The 19,032-nt window shown below is 46.0% G+C and overlaps 2 protein-coding genes across 3 annotated transcripts; both read left to right on the plus strand.

The window, feature by feature from the left end:
• The first annotated feature begins 14,278 nt into the window (after window positions 1-14,278).
• Window positions 14,279-15,151, plus strand: LOC118883359 (proline-rich protein 2-like). Its single transcript, XM_036830082.1, has one exon. It carries the CDS (start codon window positions 14,279-14,281, stop codon window positions 15,149-15,151), a length of 873 nt encoding a protein of 290 aa, XP_036685977.1.
• Window positions 14,768-18,038, plus strand: HEY1 (hes related family bHLH transcription factor with YRPW motif 1). 2 transcript variants are annotated; one of them, XM_036831020.1, is made up of 5 exons: window positions 14,768-15,369; window positions 15,636-15,711; window positions 15,852-15,935; window positions 16,221-16,302; window positions 17,193-18,038. In XM_036831020.1, the coding sequence occupies exons 1-5, from the start codon at window positions 15,281-15,283 to the stop codon at window positions 17,774-17,776; spliced, it is 915 nt and encodes a 304-aa protein (XP_036686915.1). In that variant the 5' UTR covers window positions 14,768-15,280; the 3' UTR covers window positions 17,777-18,038. The 2 variants fall into 2 exon arrangements, with proteins under 2 accessions (XP_036686915.1, XP_036686916.1); XM_036831021.1 differs by lacking the exons at window positions 14,768-15,369; window positions 15,636-15,711; window positions 15,852-15,935; window positions 16,221-16,302 and adding an exon at window positions 16,330-16,734.
• Window positions 18,039-19,032: the final 994 nt, after the last annotated feature.

Genomic DNA, 19,032 nt, shown 5'->3' on the forward strand with positions numbered 1-19,032 from the left:
GCTGAAATACCTTTCCTCTATTATCCCATTCTGGAAAAGACTCGCGGAACAAAATTGTGAAAGTAATTTTGTAAAGCATTTCCTAATCAGGTTAGAAGTCTAATGAGAATTTCTCCTTTAATCCTGCTTCTCCCAACTATTCCCGCCCTTACTGCCCCCCCCCCCACTTGGTTGCCATTGCAATGCAGTGGCATTTGCTCCACAATCAGCATTTCTTCCCTTCCCTTCTCACTCCCACCCTCCTGGGAGGCAGAGAGGGAGGCGCAGAAGAAAAGGGGAGAGAAAGAAGCCCCGAGTAGCATTCAGTCTGCCCGGCTCCCTGCAGGAAGTGATCTTGCTGCTTTTAGGCCAGCCACACGCCTCCCAGCCAGCCAGCAGCTCTAACTAATTAGCACACGTGATGGGAATTGGAAACAAAGTCGCCAACAATAGGAGCGTGGGAACCAGGGCTGCGCCGCAATTACAGCTCCCCTCCCCCACACCCCCCCGCCCGCCATCCGCTGCGGGCGACGCGCCTGCCGCCCAGGGAGGGAGCCACCGGGGCCTCCCTGTCCCGCGTCCCTCCGGTGGGTCCGGCCGCTCCTCTGCGTTCTCTGCGAGTCTGCGCACAATAGGGGGAAACGTGTTTAGGGAACCTCAGCTCCTGCCAGATCACGCGGGAGGTCAGTTACCCTTTGTTGGGAAAGAGAGAGGGAAGAAAGACGGTCATCAGATAGCCTCCTTGCGATAGCTTAGGGACCCGCCGGTTTAGGAGCGCACGGCCCAGCCGTGGGGACCAGGCACCCCGCCGGACATCTGCAACCAGCGGCCGGGGCACCGCGGGGAACGCGCTCGCGTTTTATTCTACATGGGATAAGTGGTCCCAGCCCTTTCCGCGTGCTGCTGCGATGGGCTGTTGGCTGGGCCTAAATTCAGCGACGGCGGGGAGACCGAGAACCTAGCGCCGGCGCCTCTAAGCCTTGGTCTCCTTTACTAGCGCCAAGCAGCTCCATGCGCATGCGCCAACAGGTCTTGTCCAAGGTTACTTCAGATAGGCTGCTGGAAATTTGCTTCTGACGTTTCCCAGCGCGCTGCCTTCCATATAGAACAACTTTATTGAGATATAATTCACATACCATACTATTCACCCACCTAAACTGGAAGATTCAGTGGTTTTTAGTATATTCACAGGTAAATGCAACCATCACCGGAGTCAATTTTAGAACATTTTCATCTTCTCAAAACAGAAACAGAAACAACCCCCCACCAAAACCCTGTACCCATTAGCTTTCACCTCCTCTGTATCCCTCCCTCCCTCTCACCTCCCCAGCTCTAATGTACTTTCTCTCTTACAGATTTGCCTATCCCAGACATTTCATCTAAATGGAATCATATGTCATCTTTTGTGACTGCTTTCTTTCATTTAGCATGTTTTCAAGGTTTATCCAGGTTGCAGTAGATACCACTACTTCCTTTTTGTTGCTGAATAATATTCTACTGCATGGACTGCACACACATTTTGTTTATCCATTTATTGGTTGGTGGACATTTGAATTGCTTCCATCTTTTGGCCATTATGGATAATAGTGATGTAAACATTCACACTCGTGTTTTCGTTTGTCTTGGGTAAAAACCTAGGAGCAGAATTGCTCAGCTGTGTGGTCAATTTATGTTTAACTTTTAAGGAAACTGACAAACTGATTCCAAACGGGTGGTAAATTCCCAACCAGCAATGCATGATGGTTTCAGTCTCTACAGCTCCTCTCCAATATTTGCTATTGTTTGACTTTTTTGCTATAGCCACTCTAGTGGGTGGGCAGTGGTTCCTCAGCTTTTCCAGTGCAAAATTTCTAAAGCCTTTCTGGATGTAAGAACTGGACTTGCATAGTATATTCTAGAAGGATCATGAATGGTAAGTGACTCAATCAGCTTCTAAAACACAACAGTATCACTGTTTCCAGTGAAAACTGAAGTAGAAAGTAATTATTTACAAACATGTATCTGATTGATAGCAAAGAGCTTGCCAAGGAAGCTCCAGCTAAGAGCGGACTCCATCTGCTACTTCCCATACCACCACCCTATTCCCAAATCTCAGCTTCCACTGTCTGTAGCAGACAAGTTATTCTTATAGTATGTGATTAAACATGACCCTGTAAGTTCAGAAACTTTATCTGGCAGTAAAACGTTATTCTGGTTTGCATTGTCCAAACCCAAAGTTATTTTCCTGGAACCAGGGTGTTTGATTAGATTTTAAGTTTATTTAGATATAATCATAAATTCTCATTTATAGGAAACTGCTTTTATAATAACAGTTATAATGTTTCTGTTTACATGACTAGCTGCAGATCACTAAAGGGACGGGCTACCATGTTACCCTAAAAAGGAATTCAGACAGTAAGTTGCATTTATGGCAATGAAGGGGTGGGGAGGGGGTGGAGAATCCCCTCCTGGCTTACCCTAGTTATTTGTCAAATTCAGAAATGACTGCCATAATCTTCCATTTATTTCAATGTAGTATTTTTCTTAAGCAAAGATATATATTGCATATAATGATTAAAGCAGGAATATATTTGGAATATGGTTGGAAGAGGTCATATTTAGCCAGACAAGCAGCAAATGTTGCAGGTGAGGCATGCATTGCATTCTCACCTTTGCTTGATTTGACTGTGATTCTCAGTCTTGGCTGCACATTGGAATCACCTGAGGAGCTTGAAAAACATGTTTATGCCAGATGCTGTCCCAGATGAATTAAATCCCAATGCCCAGTTTTTGTTGTTTTTCAGGGGATTTGGGTAGGGGAGGCTAACTTCAGTATTTTATTATTATTCTTTTTTTAAATTTTTTTTTAATTTTTGGCTGTGTTGGGTCTTCGTTTCTGTGCGAGGGCTTTCTCTAGTTGGGGCAAGTGGGGGCCACTCTTCATCGCGGTGCGCGGGCCTCTCACTATCGCGGCCTCTCTTGTTGCGGAGCACAGGCTCCAGACGCGCAGGCTCAGTAGTTGTGGCTCACGGGCCTAGTTGCTCCGCGGCATGTGGGATCTTCCCAGACCAGGGCTCGAACCCTTGTCCCCTGCATTTGCAGGCAGATTCTCAACCACTGCGCCACCAGGGAAGCCCCCCTAACTTCAGTATTTTATACCAGATCCCCCAATAGATTTCAAGGGCAGCCAGGGCTGAAGTTGGTCTGACCCATGGTTCTCAAAGTGTGGTTCCAGGACCAACAGCATTGTCACCTGGGAACTTGATTGAAATCATAGCCTTGGGCCCAGCCCAGATTTAGTGAATTAGAAATTCCAGAAGAGGGCCCAGCAATCTGTGGTTTAACAAGTCCTCCAGCTGATTTTAATGCGTGCTGAAGTTTGAGAACTGGTCTCACTAGAAATTCTCCACTTTGGCTCCACATTGGAATCCCCTGAGAACTTCAAAAAATGACCGATGCCCGGGTTCCATCCCGAGATATCTGATTTTAATTGTCTGAGGTGTGGTATAAGAATTGGGATTTTTAAAAAAGCTTCCCAGATGATTCTAATATGTGGCCAAGTTGTAAACTGTAGATCTAAATCAGCGATTCTTTTTTTTTTTTTAATGTACTTATTTATTTATTTATTTTTGGCTGTGTTGGGTCTTCGTCTCTGCGCGAGGGCCCTCTCCAGTTGTGGCGAGCGAGGGCCACTCTTCATCGCGGTGCGCGGGCCTCTCACTATCATGGCCTCTCTCGTTGGGAGCACAGGCTCCAGACGCGCAGGCTCAGCAGTTGTGGCTCACGGGCCCAGCCGCTCCGCGGCATGTGGGATCTTCCCAGACCAGGGCTCGAACCCGTGTCCCCTGCATTGGCAGGCAGACTCTCAACCACTGCGCCACCAGGGAAGCCCTAAACCAGCGATTCTTAAAGTGTGGTCCCGAATGCCTCACCCGGGAATTTGGACTATAGATGGTTGCGTCCCTGCTAGATCTACTGAATCAGACACTGCGGGTAGCGCCCAAAAATCTGTGTTTTCTGAAACCCTCCATGTGATTCTGATGCTCGAAACCACTCGTCTAAACGGCATAGTTCTAGGTCTGAAGTTGGGATATGTATATGTATGTAGGGTGAATCATAGTTCCATGCAAAACTAGTAGGCCCTGGAGGAACACGCTTTCTCTTTGTGTAATTAATATGTATTATTAAGTTCTATTATTACCACTGTAATGTTCACCTGGTTTTTAATTATTTTGCCTTTGTGGATTTGAAGGATGATCTCCTTTATGCTTTTTTCTTTATTTATATGCTTTTATTTTTATCTTTATAGCTCATTTATTTGGGCTTCAGAGGCCTGGACATTTCATTTGACATCGGGGAAACAGTGGCTTCCTTTCTTCTCTATGGAGCCCTCCCCATGGGACACTTATTTTGAGAATCCATGGTTTCTCAAGTAGGCAGCGACTTTCTTAAAACAAACATCAAACCATTATCACAACCAACAAAGCCATCCCCAAATTCAAATCACTCGATTTTGGAATTTAACATATATCCTGAATTAATTAGAAGAGTACAAAGTTCTTATCATTTGAAGCAGCCTGGCTGATTTCAAAGATACATACTGAATACTGTGTATCTCATCATGATCTTTTGATAGACTTGAAGCCAAGCAACTTGTTTTCTCCTCAACTGTCCTCTATCAGAGCCAAGTTTCTTTATGAGCAGAGACAAATGGTCTTCTAGAACAGTGGTTCTTAAAGTGTGGTCCTTGGATTAGCAGCAGCAGAACTGCCTTGCCCTCCAGGTAACTCTGCTGCATGCTAAAAGTTGAGAACCACTTTCTTGAGCAAGACATCTGGGAATGATTCTTGACTCAGTACCTGGCAGGGCAGTATTCTCTCCATCCAGTGACATGCCAAGTACTGCTCAATGTTCTTTCAGATTTCCTCTCCCTTTTTCTTTCCCTCCCTGAAACCATAGCCTTAATCCAGGTTCATTCCCAGAAGATTCCCAACTCCAGGATTTCTTTCTATATGTGTGTATTCTTTTTGTATCACCTCAACTATGTGTAAGGAGGATTCAAAATCTCTCCCTTCTGTTTCTGAACCTAACTGGATTATCTTATGCCGTTTCACTTCCTTTGTCCTCATGAGCATGGTAATCATTTTTCACTGGACCATCCCTCTGCTGCCCTGTTTCCTTACACTCAAGGCCCTCTTCTCCCGACTATGGCACAGACCATCACACCCTCTTCTGTTTTCTCTCCTAACTGCACATATGCCACAAATACAGGTACAGGGAATAAAGGCAGCAAATTGCTTTTGACCCATGACATTGAAGTGTCTCATCCTGCACGATTCTTCCTTCACTCACCATCCATCAGCATATTCTTACTCTCTGGCTTGCACTTAAAATGTGGGTCCAAGAGACCAGATTCTATGAATAAACACATGGAGAAAGCAATATGAAAATTCCTCCTAGGGAAAAATATGAATGGACTTGTGGATTCCTTACCTGTTGGTCTGATTACAAAGGAGAACAAGAGAGAAAATGCTGACAAAGATGACACTAGGATGTGCTCTTGTTCAGTCTGCTCTAAGGTTTTTTTGTGTCCAGTTCAAGAAGGCAGAATATTTACGGTCTAGAATATGGTACCTTTTGTAGAAAACCCTTAATGCTCAACAATTGTAAAGCAAGATCTTGTGTGTGTATGTGTGTGCACGAACACACATACACGTGTTTTAAAAGGATCTAAGTTCACAAGGATAAAATCCAAAGAATTGTTAATGAATTCCTCTTCCAATGTACTCTACTCGCTTTCTCTACACCTCAGTTATTAGAAGTAATTCTTGGCAGAAACTCGGTAAAATAGAATAGAGACATGCTGTCCCATATAAGTGCTTTGTAGCCTGTCAGTAAGGATTGAGTTTTGGGGAAGGAATAGAAGAAGGTAATATTTATAAATTAGATAACATTGATTTAAAAGTTAATTCTTCTAGTCAAATTTCAAGGAAAAAAATCTCAATAAATGTTGCATATTGGCAATAAGTGGTACCAAGACAGTAAAAGAAGTCTCTGGGCATGTTTTAAGTTTTTGTGTTTTGAATAGAAATTTTAGAAACAAAGATGGTTTGAATAAGAACTATAAAAATTTAACATTGGCTGATAGTAGAGTGAAATTTTGGTTAGGGTCACCTATATAAGGAGTACTTAAATTCTGTAACACTTTTAGGTTTTCTTAACACATACAAAACATTAAACAAACTCTTAAAACTGGGTGTGAAAATTCACTAAGAGTATTTTACAGAGGTCAAAAAATTTTAACTCAGAGCTGTAGATTCTCAGAAAACTACACTTGGAGTTTGGGTTCTTTGGTAAAAACTTTAAAAAAGCATTTAAAATATTTCTTACGATAATTGTGTACAGACTGAGGCAATGACGTGTGACAACACACATAAGCAAAGACTAATCAAGCTGTCTTCAATGCTGAATACATTCTGCCTTTTGCAAATTAGGGCATGTGTTTAAACCCTATGAAAAATTCTGCCAATTCATCTTTCTGTTTCTATTACTTATTTTTTCCAGTGGGGAAATACATTAATTTTATTCTATATACTATGTTTTATCATTACTGAATACAATATGACAAACAGAAAACCTAAATAGCCAAAGATAGCTAAGTATTTTATAGTGTTTTTAGATGGTAAAAGAAAAGTTTATTCAATTACGCCTTCTATTAAGATCTGAGGAAGTTGTGTCCTCCAGAGTGTACTTTCAAGGACGGAAAGCAATCTGCCTGCTGCACTTGGGAAGGATGCTCACGGAGGGATGGTCACAGTTGCAGCAAACCTTAGTAGCAGTGAATTCTGGGTATTTGGCATGACAGGTAGATGGGGGTAGAAGGCCCAAAGAGAGAAGTCCTGGGTTCATTTGTCTCACGTGCTAGTGGGAGGGTCAGTAGGGCCAGCTCTCTACATGGGAACCTGCAGCAGAGATAAACCATCTCTTCATTTCATTGTCATCTAACGAGCAGCTCAAAAAGGAGAGGGACAGGAAGGAAGATGCCAGACTGAAAACCCAAACCTCTGTTAAGTGGTGACACTAACCAGAAATACCAAGCCCTTTGCCATTTCTTTGGAAAGAAACTTGTCCTATTTCATTAAATTACACTTGATAAGGGATTGAAAAAAGTCATTGAAAAACAAAAATATCTTTGATGCTGTAACAATGGGACCTTTTAAGTGGGAAAAATTTGTGAAAATCTTTTGTTTAGCTCTTTCAATGATTGACAAGTAAAATATATTTTAAAAGTTGTGAAATAGAACACATCTATAAAAGAAATAAAATACATGAACATTCTATAAGTTTTGAAATAGGAACACCATGGACTGGGTAGCTTAAACAACACAAATTAAAATTTTCAGTCTGGAGGATGGAAATTTGAGATCAGGGTGCCAACATGGTCAGATTCTGGTGAGGACTCTCTTTCTGGCTTGCAGAAGGCTGTCTCCTCAATGTGTCCTCACATAGCAGAGAGGGAGAGAGCAGCTCTCTGAGGTCTGTTTTTATAAGGGCACTAATCCCATCATGAGGGGCCCACTCTCATGACTCATCTAAAGCTAATTACTTCCTAAAGGCCCCATCTCCAAATACCATCACATGGCAGGGGGTTGTTAGGGCTTCAGCATATGGATTTTGGGGGGACACAGTACAGTCCATAGCAGGAATGAGATCCAAACACCATTCACTTCTTTTCTCTTTTTGTAACTGGACGGGTGTCTGGTCCCACTAGCCTTTGAGTATAGGCAAGGTCACATTAATGCCCAAATTACAGTGACTCTTAACCCTTCCTGCCTGCTGGGACTTTGTCCCCTTTCTAAGTTCTCGGCCCTACCTGGACACAGCCTCATTGATGTTCAGGAACAAGTTCACCACTGCCAGGCCCTCCTGAAGACTGCTGCTTTGCCAAGCCTCCAGTCTTCCACTGGTGCATTACCCTGCACCCTCAGAGCGCCATTTGGTGGTAAGTTTGCATAGGGGTGGGGTGAGGGTTGCAGAATGACCCCATCCCAAATTTGCAGCATGTTGTTACCTGGGTGCTGATCAGCACTGGTTTGTTTTGTTTTGTTTTTTATTTATTTATGGCTGTGTTGGGTCTTCGTTTCTGTGCGAGGGCTTTCTCTAGTTGCGGCTAGCGGGGGCCACTCTTCATCGCGGTGCGCGGGCCTCTCACTATCGCGGCCTCTCTTGTTGCGGAGCACAGGCTCCAGACGCGCAGGCTCAGTAATTGTGGCTCACGGGCCCAGTTGCTCCGCGGCATGTGGGATCCTCCCAGACCAGGGCTCGAACCCGTGTCCCCTGCATTGGCAGGCAGACTCTCAACCACTGCGCCACCAGGGAAGCCCTTGTTTTGTTTTTTAACAGAGTAATCTATCATACAAACAGCTCCTTCAGCCTCTGGTCCTAATCTCTCTACTGAGTCTCAAAATCTTCCCCTTTCTTTTTTCTTTTCTTCCTCATCTCTGCTCTGGGCCCCTGAATCAAAAGGTAACAAAACAAAACAACAACATTCCTTTCAACCTAAACTCAAAACTCCAGTGTACATCAATTCAGGCAGACAGACAACTTAGGGGGTTAGCAGCCCACTAGTTTCAAAAACATACAAAATTCCAGTTTGGGGCTCACCTGGACCCTCCCACTACACTCTGAATTTTAATAATTTTAAATCATTTTAGACTTCTTTATAATAACTATCTATGAACACAAAAGTCCTAAATTATGAAACACTTAGACACAGGATCTAATGACACCGTAGGACGCAGCTATTGCAGTATTGCATGAACGTCCAGGCAACCTAGGAAAATAGGCCTCCACTTCCACTGAAAGAAACTGGATACAGGTTCTGAGGAGGAATGATTCACAAACTTGCTTTCGTGACACCCTAAGATTTATCTCATTTATATCCAGAGCTGTCTTGGAAGTGTGAAAATAAAAAGTTTAGTTGAGTTACTTAAATTTTGAAAAGAATACACTGCAAATTAGTATTTGAATTATTTTAATTGAGAAAATATGTTGTAAATTACTACTTGCATCATTTTAATTGAGAAAAAAATATGCTGTAAACTGCTCTTCGAGGGAAAGAAGGTGTCATGGAGTCAAACAAATAGCAGGGATTCAGATATTACTTTGGGCAAATCTCCTACTTCTCTCTGCCCAGGCTTCTTCCCCTAAAACTGGGAAAAAATAATAATTTCTCCTTCCTGGGTTATTGTGAGGATTCAATTAATGATAGGTGAAGTTTTTAAAACTGTGCCTGGCATATGGTAAGCGCCATAAGAGTGTTTGCTGTTAAAAGCATTTCAATTTTTTTCAAGGAATTGGTCTCTCAGATTAGTCAGCAAAGAACTTTCAAAGCAAAAGTTATATCCAGAACTCAATAATACTTCTTACTAAGTCACTTTTCACTTATGCTTAATTTAACTTTTTGTGGGTCAGTAGTCTTTAATCAAAAGCAAAATGCACCCTTTCTATGCTAGTGAAGAATTTCCCAAAGTCTATTCCTTAGGGATGCTGTTTTAGTAGAATATTAGCAGATGTTATGTGAAAAAAGGTGATGAATCTGGGAAGTGTTGAGTTAGGCACAGGATAATGAGGCTTCTTTACTAAGGACTTCTCAGAGCCGTTCATACTCTCATGTGCCCGGAGATTGCCAAGAGTTGCCCAAATGTATCTGAAAACAGATTCTTTTATTTACAGAGAGTCTTGAAAGGTTAATGTTCTGTGAAATGCACTTTGGCATTTTAAATATCCTTTTTTGTTTTTTGTTTTTTCTTTTTTAAAGATGGAGGGGTCCATCCTGAAGCAATTTACTGGCAGGAGCAAGAAAACCTACAGAAGCTCCTTCTTCAGGGGCCAAGCCAAACTCCAGATGAAGCAGCCCATGTTATTACCATCATAACACATAAGCAGGAGGCGTACCATTTGTATAGTATTTTACAAAATGCTTTGTCTCATTTTACCTTTCAAAACAACAAAACCAACGCTGAGGGATAATTCTTAATTTACAGATGAGGAAACCGAGGCTTGGAGGAGAGAAGTATGGTCATGGGCTCAAGGTCACACAGCCAGGAAAGGGGCACTAAAACCCAAGCAGGCAACTTGGAATCCTCTCCCCCTCCCGCCGTACCACACTGCTGCCTGATGGGATTCCAATTAAACAATCCCTTCAGGGCGAACACAGAGGGTCTTACATCTGACCTCAATTAGGAGAGACGGTAGTGGAAGTGCATTTTTGCGAGGCATGACATGCCACAAGGCAATGTGGCATTTGAGACATGGCCTCTAGAGAAAGTGGGAAGCATGGGGAACAGAGGAAAACTGGCATTTAGTCAGAATTCTGGTCTGACGGTTTTGGGCGACTCTATCGTGTGGTTTCTGATTTGGTGGGTTCTCACAAAGGAGCCATCGCTGAGCTCCATAAGTACGCAACTTATTTGTCCTCATATTCATAGCACTGCACGCTCAAGGGATGCTCTTTAGAAAGAGACTCAAAAAACACAACTTTCACTAATAATGAATAGCAGATGCTTATTTTTTCACTCTACTCAAAATAATCTAGTATTTTTCACAAGAAGCACTGGTTCTTTCTCATCTTAAAAGGATATTACTTTCTAGAAACACTTTTTTAAATTTAATTTTTTAAATTTAATTTTTATTTTATATTGGAGTCTAGTTGATTTACAGTGACACTGTTTTTTAATATATCCAATTACTAGATGCTTATTTATTCCTCATTAGATGTGTAACAGAGTATCTGAAGAAAACTGAGGGGTAACCTAGTGTTAAGTTTATTTACTCATTGGTAAATCAGGTATATTACTAGTAAATAATAAGTTGCTGTTTGAGTGCTTACTAATGGCTCAGCACCATGTAAAATGCTTTACATAATTGATCTTCTTTAATCTGTGACAATGGAAAATAATAATTGTTAATATTCCCATTTTACAGAGAGGAGAACTGAGGCTTAAATATGCTAACTTGCCCGCTGTCATGCAGCTAAGATGTTGATCTGAATACGTCTTTAGAACACACTTGTGAGTAGCTTGATAGGGATTGTGGCTTCCCAGCTCAATGTTCCAGGCCTGACTCAGTGCCCAGTACATAGTAGGGGCTTTATATGAGTTTGTTGAATGAATACATAAAAAAGCAAGACCCGGATGTTTCAAACACTGGCTGGTTTCCCATAAAAGTTATTTTAACAAAGGCATTTTGCCTCGGAATGGATACAGCAACTTGTCTAAAAGCCCAGAGTGAGGCAGCCTCTCTCTTTTCTCTGGGCTGCAGGGGGAATCTCTGGCCCTCCTGCACACCATTCCCAACACCCGTTTATTCACGATCACCTGCACTCACTAGCAAACTGACGGAAAAAGGGCCTCATTGAGGACACCAAAGTAAGGACCTCCACAGTGGCTAAAGCCCTGATGAAACGATAACTGATGGTTCATGGCTTCTTCCAGGGCAGTCCCCGACCTGACTGCTGCTGTGTCCCTTCTGGCCAGTTGGCCATCCTTAAGCCTCTTTCTTTTTCTTTTTTTTTCCAAGCAGTCCCCAGAGTTCGCCAGGGGACTGAGCTACTGATTCCCACAGTGGTGGTATATATATATATATATACATATATATATATATTTTTTAATTGGAGTACTATTGATCTACAATGTTGTGTTACTTTCAGGTGTACAGCAAAGTGATTCAGTTATATATATACATACACCCATTCTTTCTAAACTTTTTTTCTCATATAGGTTATCCCAGAATATTGAGTAGAGTTCCCTGTGCTATACAGTAGTAGGTCCCGGTTGGTTATCTATCTTATATACAGTAGTGTGTGTATGTTCATCCCAACTTAAGCCTCTTTCATATGGAAATGCTGAAGTTGTGGTGTGAGGATGAGCTCTTTTCCTCTGGAGGGCTCACCAGTTAATCTCCGAGGAAGCCCAGCCCACGAGTGGCCCTGTGGATGAATTCCCAAATCTGGAGTATCTATCTATTCTGGGGCACCTGGAGCATCTCTTCTGCAAGAGAATGCAGAGAAAGGCAACGGGCTGGATATAAATAACTAAACTGAAACTCCACAAACCAGGCAAGGAAATGGGTCTGCATGCAAACTGGAGAAGGATGGTACCTCAGGAGCGATGAATCATAAAAGAATAACACTCCCCTCTACTCCATGCCCACTCCGTTGGAAAAGGCCCTCTCCTGAGGGGCTAGGCTGGGCAGCTGCTCTCAGGCTGGAGAGGGGGTCACTTTTGCAGGTTTGCCTTGCATACAGGGGGTTGCTAAGTTTAAAGCAGCAGTTCTTTGCTCCAAGCTTCCAGGGATAAATCCCCTCTACGGAGCAGGCGGTACAACGCTGGGCCTCATGCTTTCAGTCCAACTCTCTCCCGTGAATCCACCACCCAAGGTGGGAGGCCTCGACCCCTTCTTTCCTGGCTCTAACTGAACCGCCTCGTTCACGGTTCACTTCATCTTCATCCAAGTCCCTTCCCAAGCTCAGAAAAGGCCTTCTCAGACCTCAGAACGTATCCTCACCCCCTCGCTCTTCCTTATCAAAAGGTGCTTCCAAGCACTGACACGTCTATTAACTGTTTGACTTGTGTACTATCTCCCCACTAGAATGTGAACTCCTGGAGGCAGAGACCATATAACCTTTGGATCACGGTCACATTCTCAGGTCCTAGCACAGTGCCAGGCACACAGAAGACAGTAAGTGTTTGTTGGATGTATGAACGAAGGAGAGTCAACGTCCAGAAGCACAGGAAATGGATGACTTTAACGTAGACCTCGATTTTGACCGAAAAGTAATACTGAGTATGGGAGAAATATTTTGTTTAGGTACCAATGTGGGTGAGGAATCCTTAACCTCACTTTGTCTTTTCCTCTCCCGCACCTATCTGCAGCTTGTCCACACCTCGACAAGGCAGCAGAAACGGGCCAAGGCAGGAAAGGGTGACTCACTGTAGATTCTAGAGGCTGCGAAAATTTACAGAAACACAGCGGGGTAGTGGACACACTGACTTCTGGGGCAGGGTGGCCTGTCACTTTGGGGGAAGAAATTGCAAGTCAGAGAAACTTCTGGAAGGCAGAGGGGAGTGGGTGGATGGTTTCCTGTGCCTGGACCACCAGGTTCTGGGAGGGAAGAGGCAGGTGGCAATGATGTCCTTGATGGAAGATTGGGGAGGATGGAAAGGCGCATAGGAGGCTGAACTTCTGGTTTTGTGATTATAGCAGACCCCAGAGAGCTCTGTTACCTGTGCCAAGGGCAGAGAAAGCAGATAGTGGGATTATCCTCAGGGGGACAACTGACAAGTGGCCTCTGATGGAATACCAGGGAGCAAGGACGCCTGGGGCACCAGAAACAACAAATCCCAGTTGGCTGATGGAGGGACCCAGCCTAGCCAGGGAAGCAGAGGAGGCCTTTGGGAAGGACTGAGGGGCTGGAGGTGAAGGTTTAGTGGAATAAGAGGTTTAATGAGAGTCAGAAAGTGGCATAACGTGTGTGTGGGTGAGAAGCTGAGAAACCAACGTCCATATTAGGCTCAGGCCGCTCATTGTGCGGCGTCCAAAATGTATTAAGAGGGCATTGAGATCAATAATTAAGGAGGAATAGAAACGGACAAGCAATCTTCAAAGTGAGCATATGTCTATTATCCTCAACAATATCAAGCGTTCCCTCACTGACAGGACGGCAGTCACAAGAGTGGACTTGACAGGAATACGAACAGCTCTGCTCCTTTGTCAGGGATAGAGAAGCCTGGATTTCTAAATTCAAAACAACCACCCAGCTGTTTCTACAAATCAAGAACCAGCCCGAGATACACAATATATATATTTTAAACATCTATCTTCTTGAGGACTTGCACGTAGCACTCAGTACACGCCACGCCACCACCTAGGCCGGATGTGTGTGGGTTGCGCGTGTGCGTCTAGGGGTTAGAGACTTGCATCCCCGCAGCAAGGGCAGCCTCAGACGCAAATGCTCAGTCCCGCCACCCTGTCGCCCGCTGACAAGATCTAGCCGCCAACGCCTGGAAAAAAAAAAAAAAAAATCCCCAGGGGCCTCCTCCCTACCCCCACCTCCAAGTCAGCCGAGAAAACAAGCGCTCCATTTCCCCGGACATTAGATGCACAGGGGAATTCATTCCATCCTGGAGACTGGGAAGCCCCTGCGGAAGCGAGACCGTCTGCTAGTGAGGACATAGCTCCAGAAACCGAAAAAGAACATTCTCTGAAACCACATCTTCCCCTGCATGCGCCCGGAGCCCTGGGCTGGTGGCCACAGTGAATGGCGTCCCGGCGGCCGCTCTCCCGGCGCCCTGCACCTTCCGCGGAACGCCCGGCGCGCCGCCCGGCCAGATGCATCGGGCCTGGCTTTGCCGGAGGCGCGCGGCTCCCGCCGCCGGATACGGCGGGCCCGCAGCGGAGATTTACCTCGGCGCAGGGCGGCGGCTTCCGGGGCCGCCCGGCGCCCAGGCTCCGATTACAGGTTCACACGGGGGGCCGGGCCCGCGGCCGCCCAGCCCAGCCGGCGCGCCCTCACGCGGCCCCGCTCCCCCGCCTGCGCATTCTTCTCCATTCATGCGGACACCCAGCGCCGCCACCACCACCTCCGCCGCCGCCAGCGCGGCCGCCGTCGCCGCCGCCGCCGCCGGCCGCCCGGATTGGCTGGCAGCCGCGGCGCCGGCACTTTCCCACGGCCCGCGGCGCGTGCGGCTCACCGGCGGCGCTGCAGGCGCGGCCCTGGCGTGCGGCCAGCCCAATCGGGGCGCGCGGGGCGGGGCGGGGCCGCGGCCGCCACCGGCTTGTGTCCCGGCCCGGCCTCCCCAGCCTGCTCGCCGCCGGCCCACCGCCGCCCGCGCCTCCTCCTTCCCCCCAGCGGAGGCCCGACAGAGCCCCTGCGGAGCCAACACACCGCCGCCGGGCAGGGGCGGGCGCCGAGGGCGGGCGCGGGGTTCGCCCTCGCCCTTGGCCTCGCCCCCGCCCCGCCCCTGAGAGGCTGCCAATCAGTGGAGCGAGAAAGCGGATTGGCCAAGGGAAGGCTGTTGCCCGGGAGCCGACGCCCCGCCCCTCCGCCCCCTTGCCCGCCCCCTCTACTCCCCCGCCCTCCCCAGGGCCCTGGGAAGGGGCGCAGCGTGGGAAAGGGATGGTTGAGTTTTAACCGGAGGCAGAGAGTGAGCCGGACCAGTGTGTGCGGAGCGCGAGCAGCCGAGCGCGGAGAGGGGCCGCTGCAGTTAACTCCTCCCTGCCCGCCGCGCCGACCCTCCCCCGGATCCCCCGCGTAGCCAGCATGAAGCGAGCCCACCCCGAGTACAGCTCCTCCGATAGCGAGCTGGACGAGACCATCGAGGTGGAAAAGGAGAGTGCGGATGAGAATGGGTGAGTTGGCGGCGGCGGAGCGGGAGCGGGAGCGGGAGGCGAGCGCCGGCTGGCCTCGGTGACAGCGCCCAAGGGCCCGGGGCACGCCGGCGCCCTGCACTGACCTCTGCGCATCTCCGGCAGGCCTCCGCCCCGGGTGAAGACCCCGGAGGCTCTTCAAGACCAAGTTGCCAAAAAAAATCTGAGTACGGGGAGGGCGTGGGGGCGACCCCTCAGATAACCTCCTCTCGCTTAACGGTGATTCCTGTCCCCCCCCCCCCATTTAGGAACTTGAGTTCGGCTCTAGGTTCCATGTCCCCAACTACATCTTCACAGATCTTGGCCAGGAAAAGACGGAGAGGCGTAAGTCTCTTTACAGTGCACCCTCTTTTTTGGGGGGGCGGGGGTTGTTTTGTTAATTAACGGGAAGAACCACCTTTCTTCACTTTGGAATTTACAGTCGTAATGGAAATGTTCCCCTTTGTTTCGCCTGCTTTCTACAGATCATTGAGAAGCGCCGACGAGATCGGATCAATAACAGTTTGTCTGAGCTGAGGAGGCTGGTACCCAGTGCTTTTGAGAAGCAGGTAATGGAGAAAGTAGGTAGAGCTCTCCGTGTAGCTATCTACACCTTCAGAATTCTTCCCATCATTAATCTGAACCTTACCCGTGCCGTGGAAAATAACCGCGTTGTTTGTGCGGAGGAAATGAATTCATCCAGAGTCCAACATATTTTGGAAGATAATTTATTTTGCTGTTGTCTGTACTTTTATGATTTACAGAGCATATACGTGCATATATATTTTAAGTTGTTCCCCAAAGGCACTTGGTACCAAATCAGTTTTTGTTTTTGTTGTTGTTCTCTTCTCTAGGGATCTGCCAAGTTGGAAAAAGCCGAGATCCTGCAGATGACGGTGGATCACCTGAAAATGCTGCACACTGCAGGAGGGAAAGGTACATCTCTAGTCCGGTGGGGGAAGAGTGAACAGCCGCCCATGGCCAGGATTGGTGCAGTCGCTGTCTTATTTTTACTGTGTGCTTTGGGGGTGGGGAGAGAACGGTTTGTGGTGTGTGGGGTTGCCTGTCAGTGCATTTTCACGTGCGCATAGGTTTTTCGCCAGTGAATTCATCATCCCAGCCCTCTGCAAATTAAGCTTATGCACCTTCTTTTGGAAAATACCTATTATGGGTGAGGTGCCCTAAAGTTGTGACAGCTCTGATCACGTAGCTCAAACCACATTTGTTTATCAACCTTTTTGAGAAAAAGCTTTTTTTTTTTAAGTATATGGTCTTAATTTCATATACAAGATTCTTAAAGAATAAGCTGCCACATGACTGTTGAGGAAAGAAACCTGTTGTGGTTAAGTAAAGAAAACCCAAAGGAAGGTGGGAGACGGAGGAGGTCTGTTTGTCTGTCTCCAGCCGGAAAAATGCTTTACTCTGGACCAAGTGCCTAAAAGCTCCATGATGATAACTTACATCTGTGTGTCTAATGAATTTCACTAGTCTGTGGTTTTTCTGTCCTTGATGTATTTTTTGTTGTTGTTGAGGGAAAACATGAAAGGAATGAACATAGTTTCATCTGCCGGTAGGGTATAATTCCAATTTCTGCTTGGCAGTCTCTAACTGGGCTTTGAACTTGCATTAGCAAAGACATACTTCTCATGTTGATTAATGCAAAGATTTTGGTCGACTCCCAAATATTTGGACTTTCAGAAGAGCCCGTGAATGCCGTTTTTTTTAAAAAAGGATGTAGATATTTGCCAGGAAGGGCTGCCTTTGGGATTGAAGAAATGCGGGAAATGAGCGAAGCTCTGAGGTTTTTCTTTTGTTCGTTTCCCCAGGCTATTTTGACGCGCACGCCCTTGCTATGGACTATCGGAGTTTGGGGTTTCGGGAATGCCTGGCAGAAGTCGCCCGTTATCTGAGCATCATTGAAGGACTAGATGCCACGGACCCGCTTCGAGTTCGACTGGTCTCGCATCTGAACAACTATGCCTCCCAGCGGGAAGCGGCAAGCGGCGCTCACGCAGGCCTTGGACACATTCCCTGGGGGAGTGCTTTCGGACATCACCCGCACGTCGCGCACCCCCTGTTGCTGCCCCAGAATGGCCACGGGAACACTGGCACCACGGCCTCGCCCACGGAACCCCACCACCAGGGCAGGTTGGCCACGGCACATCCGGAGGCGTCGGCTTTGCGGGCGCCCCCTAGCGGCAGCCTTGGACCGGTGCTCCCCGTGGTCACCTCCGCCTCCAAACTCTCGCCGCCTCTGCTCTCCTCGGTGGCCTCCCTGTCGGCCTTCCCCTTCTCTTTTGGCTCCTTCCACTTACTCTCTCCCAATGCACTGAGCCCTTCAGCACCCACGCAGGCAGCAAACCTTGGCAAACCCTATAGACCTTGGGGGACGGAGATTGGAGCTTTTTAAAGAACTGATGCTGTAGAATGAGGGAAGGGAAAGCTTAAAATCCCAGCTGAGCTGGGCTGTTGCCAACATCACCTTAAAGTCATCAGTAAAATAAAAAGGAAGAAGGTACACTTTCAGATAAATTTTGTTGAAAGACGAAAGGTTTGTTGGTTCACTTTTTCTTTTTTAATGTTTTTTTTTATCATGTCATGTATTAGCAGTTTTTAAAAACTAGTTGTTAAATTTTGTTCCAGACACTAAATTGAAATAGTGAATATAAACCAACAAATTGGTGATAGGTTTGGACTGTGCCTAATTTACTTTGTAAACCTATCTGTCTAAGAATGATTCCATTTTGCCTCAAAGTTTTGGGAATTTTAACATTTAGTATTTTGGGTCTGTTTTTCTCCTTGTATACAGTCTCTTTTTAGAATTAATTTTCCAAACCACTATGCTCAATGTTAACATGATGCTATTTGTTGATATTTTGACAATTAAGGTGTTGTATAAATGATATTCTTTTGGGGGGGGGCTATATTGAATTTTATATTTCTGAATAAAGCGTTGACAAATCAGATGATCAGCTTTATCCAAGAAAGAAGACTAGCTAATTCTCTGCTTCCTGCAGCAGTAGGGTGAATGTACAAACCATCAGGGCCCCTGAATCTGAATGACCAATTGCTGTCATCTACCAGGACTCACAGTTCTGGCTTGGTTAGGAGAGGTCCCCGTTTGGAGTTGGCAGGGAAGAGACAGAAGATGATTGCATAGAATATGTCTGCATTTACCAGCCCCAAGCAATGCAATGAATTTTTAATTTCGCAGATCTCAAATTCACAAATGTTAACATGGATAAGTGATCATGGTGTGCAAGTGGTCAATGGAATAGTCCAGTGGAACCTGTTAAATGTATAACCTAATTCTTCCTGGAGCTGCCATGTTTTCTTTTCACTGGAAATTTTTATGTTGTGTTTTCCTTTTTGGTGCATGGAAATGTGGTTATTGAGATACTTAAAAGGGCTTTGCTGCCTTCTATTTGGTTTAATTTGATTTGGGCTATTAAAGCATCATTTTACAGGTTTATTCCTTTAGCAGGTGTAGTTTAAACAACCTCCACTGAACTGAGTTTGACCTCTGTTGTACTGATGTGTTGTGACTAAATAAAAAAGAACAAATTCTTCTGTATATGTCTTACATACTTTAGCCTTTCCCTCTATTGGCTAAGATAAGATACATTGTCTCTCATTTTCATTTTGCCTGGTCATCAGTTTTCTTAT

The sequence above is a fragment of the Balaenoptera musculus genome, chromosome 17 (genome assembly GCF_009873245.2).
Source record: "Balaenoptera musculus isolate JJ_BM4_2016_0621 chromosome 17, mBalMus1.pri.v3, whole genome shotgun sequence".
NCBI classification, from domain to species: Eukaryota; Metazoa; Chordata; class Mammalia; order Artiodactyla; family Balaenopteridae; genus Balaenoptera; species Balaenoptera musculus.

What these genes read in the sequence shown, in the direction of transcription:
- LOC118883359 (XM_036830082.1), top strand. Translation starts at nt 14,279, where the DNA reads ATGGCGTCCCGGCGGCCGCTCTCCCGGCGCCCTGCACCTTCCGCGGAA.
- HEY1 (XM_036831020.1), top strand. Translation starts at nt 15,281, where the DNA reads ATGAAGCGAGCCCACCCCGAGTACAGCTCCTCCGATAGCGAGCTGGAC. An exon ending in GAGAGTGCGGATGAGAATGG is followed by an intron (nt 15,370 to 15,635) that starts GTGAGTTGGCGG and finishes CCCCCCATTTAG; the next exon opens with GAACTTGAGTTCGGCTCTAG. An exon ending in GCACACTGCAGGAGGGAAAG is followed by an intron (nt 16,303 to 17,192) that starts GTACATCTCTAG and finishes TCGTTTCCCCAG; the next exon opens with GCTATTTTGACGCGCACGCC.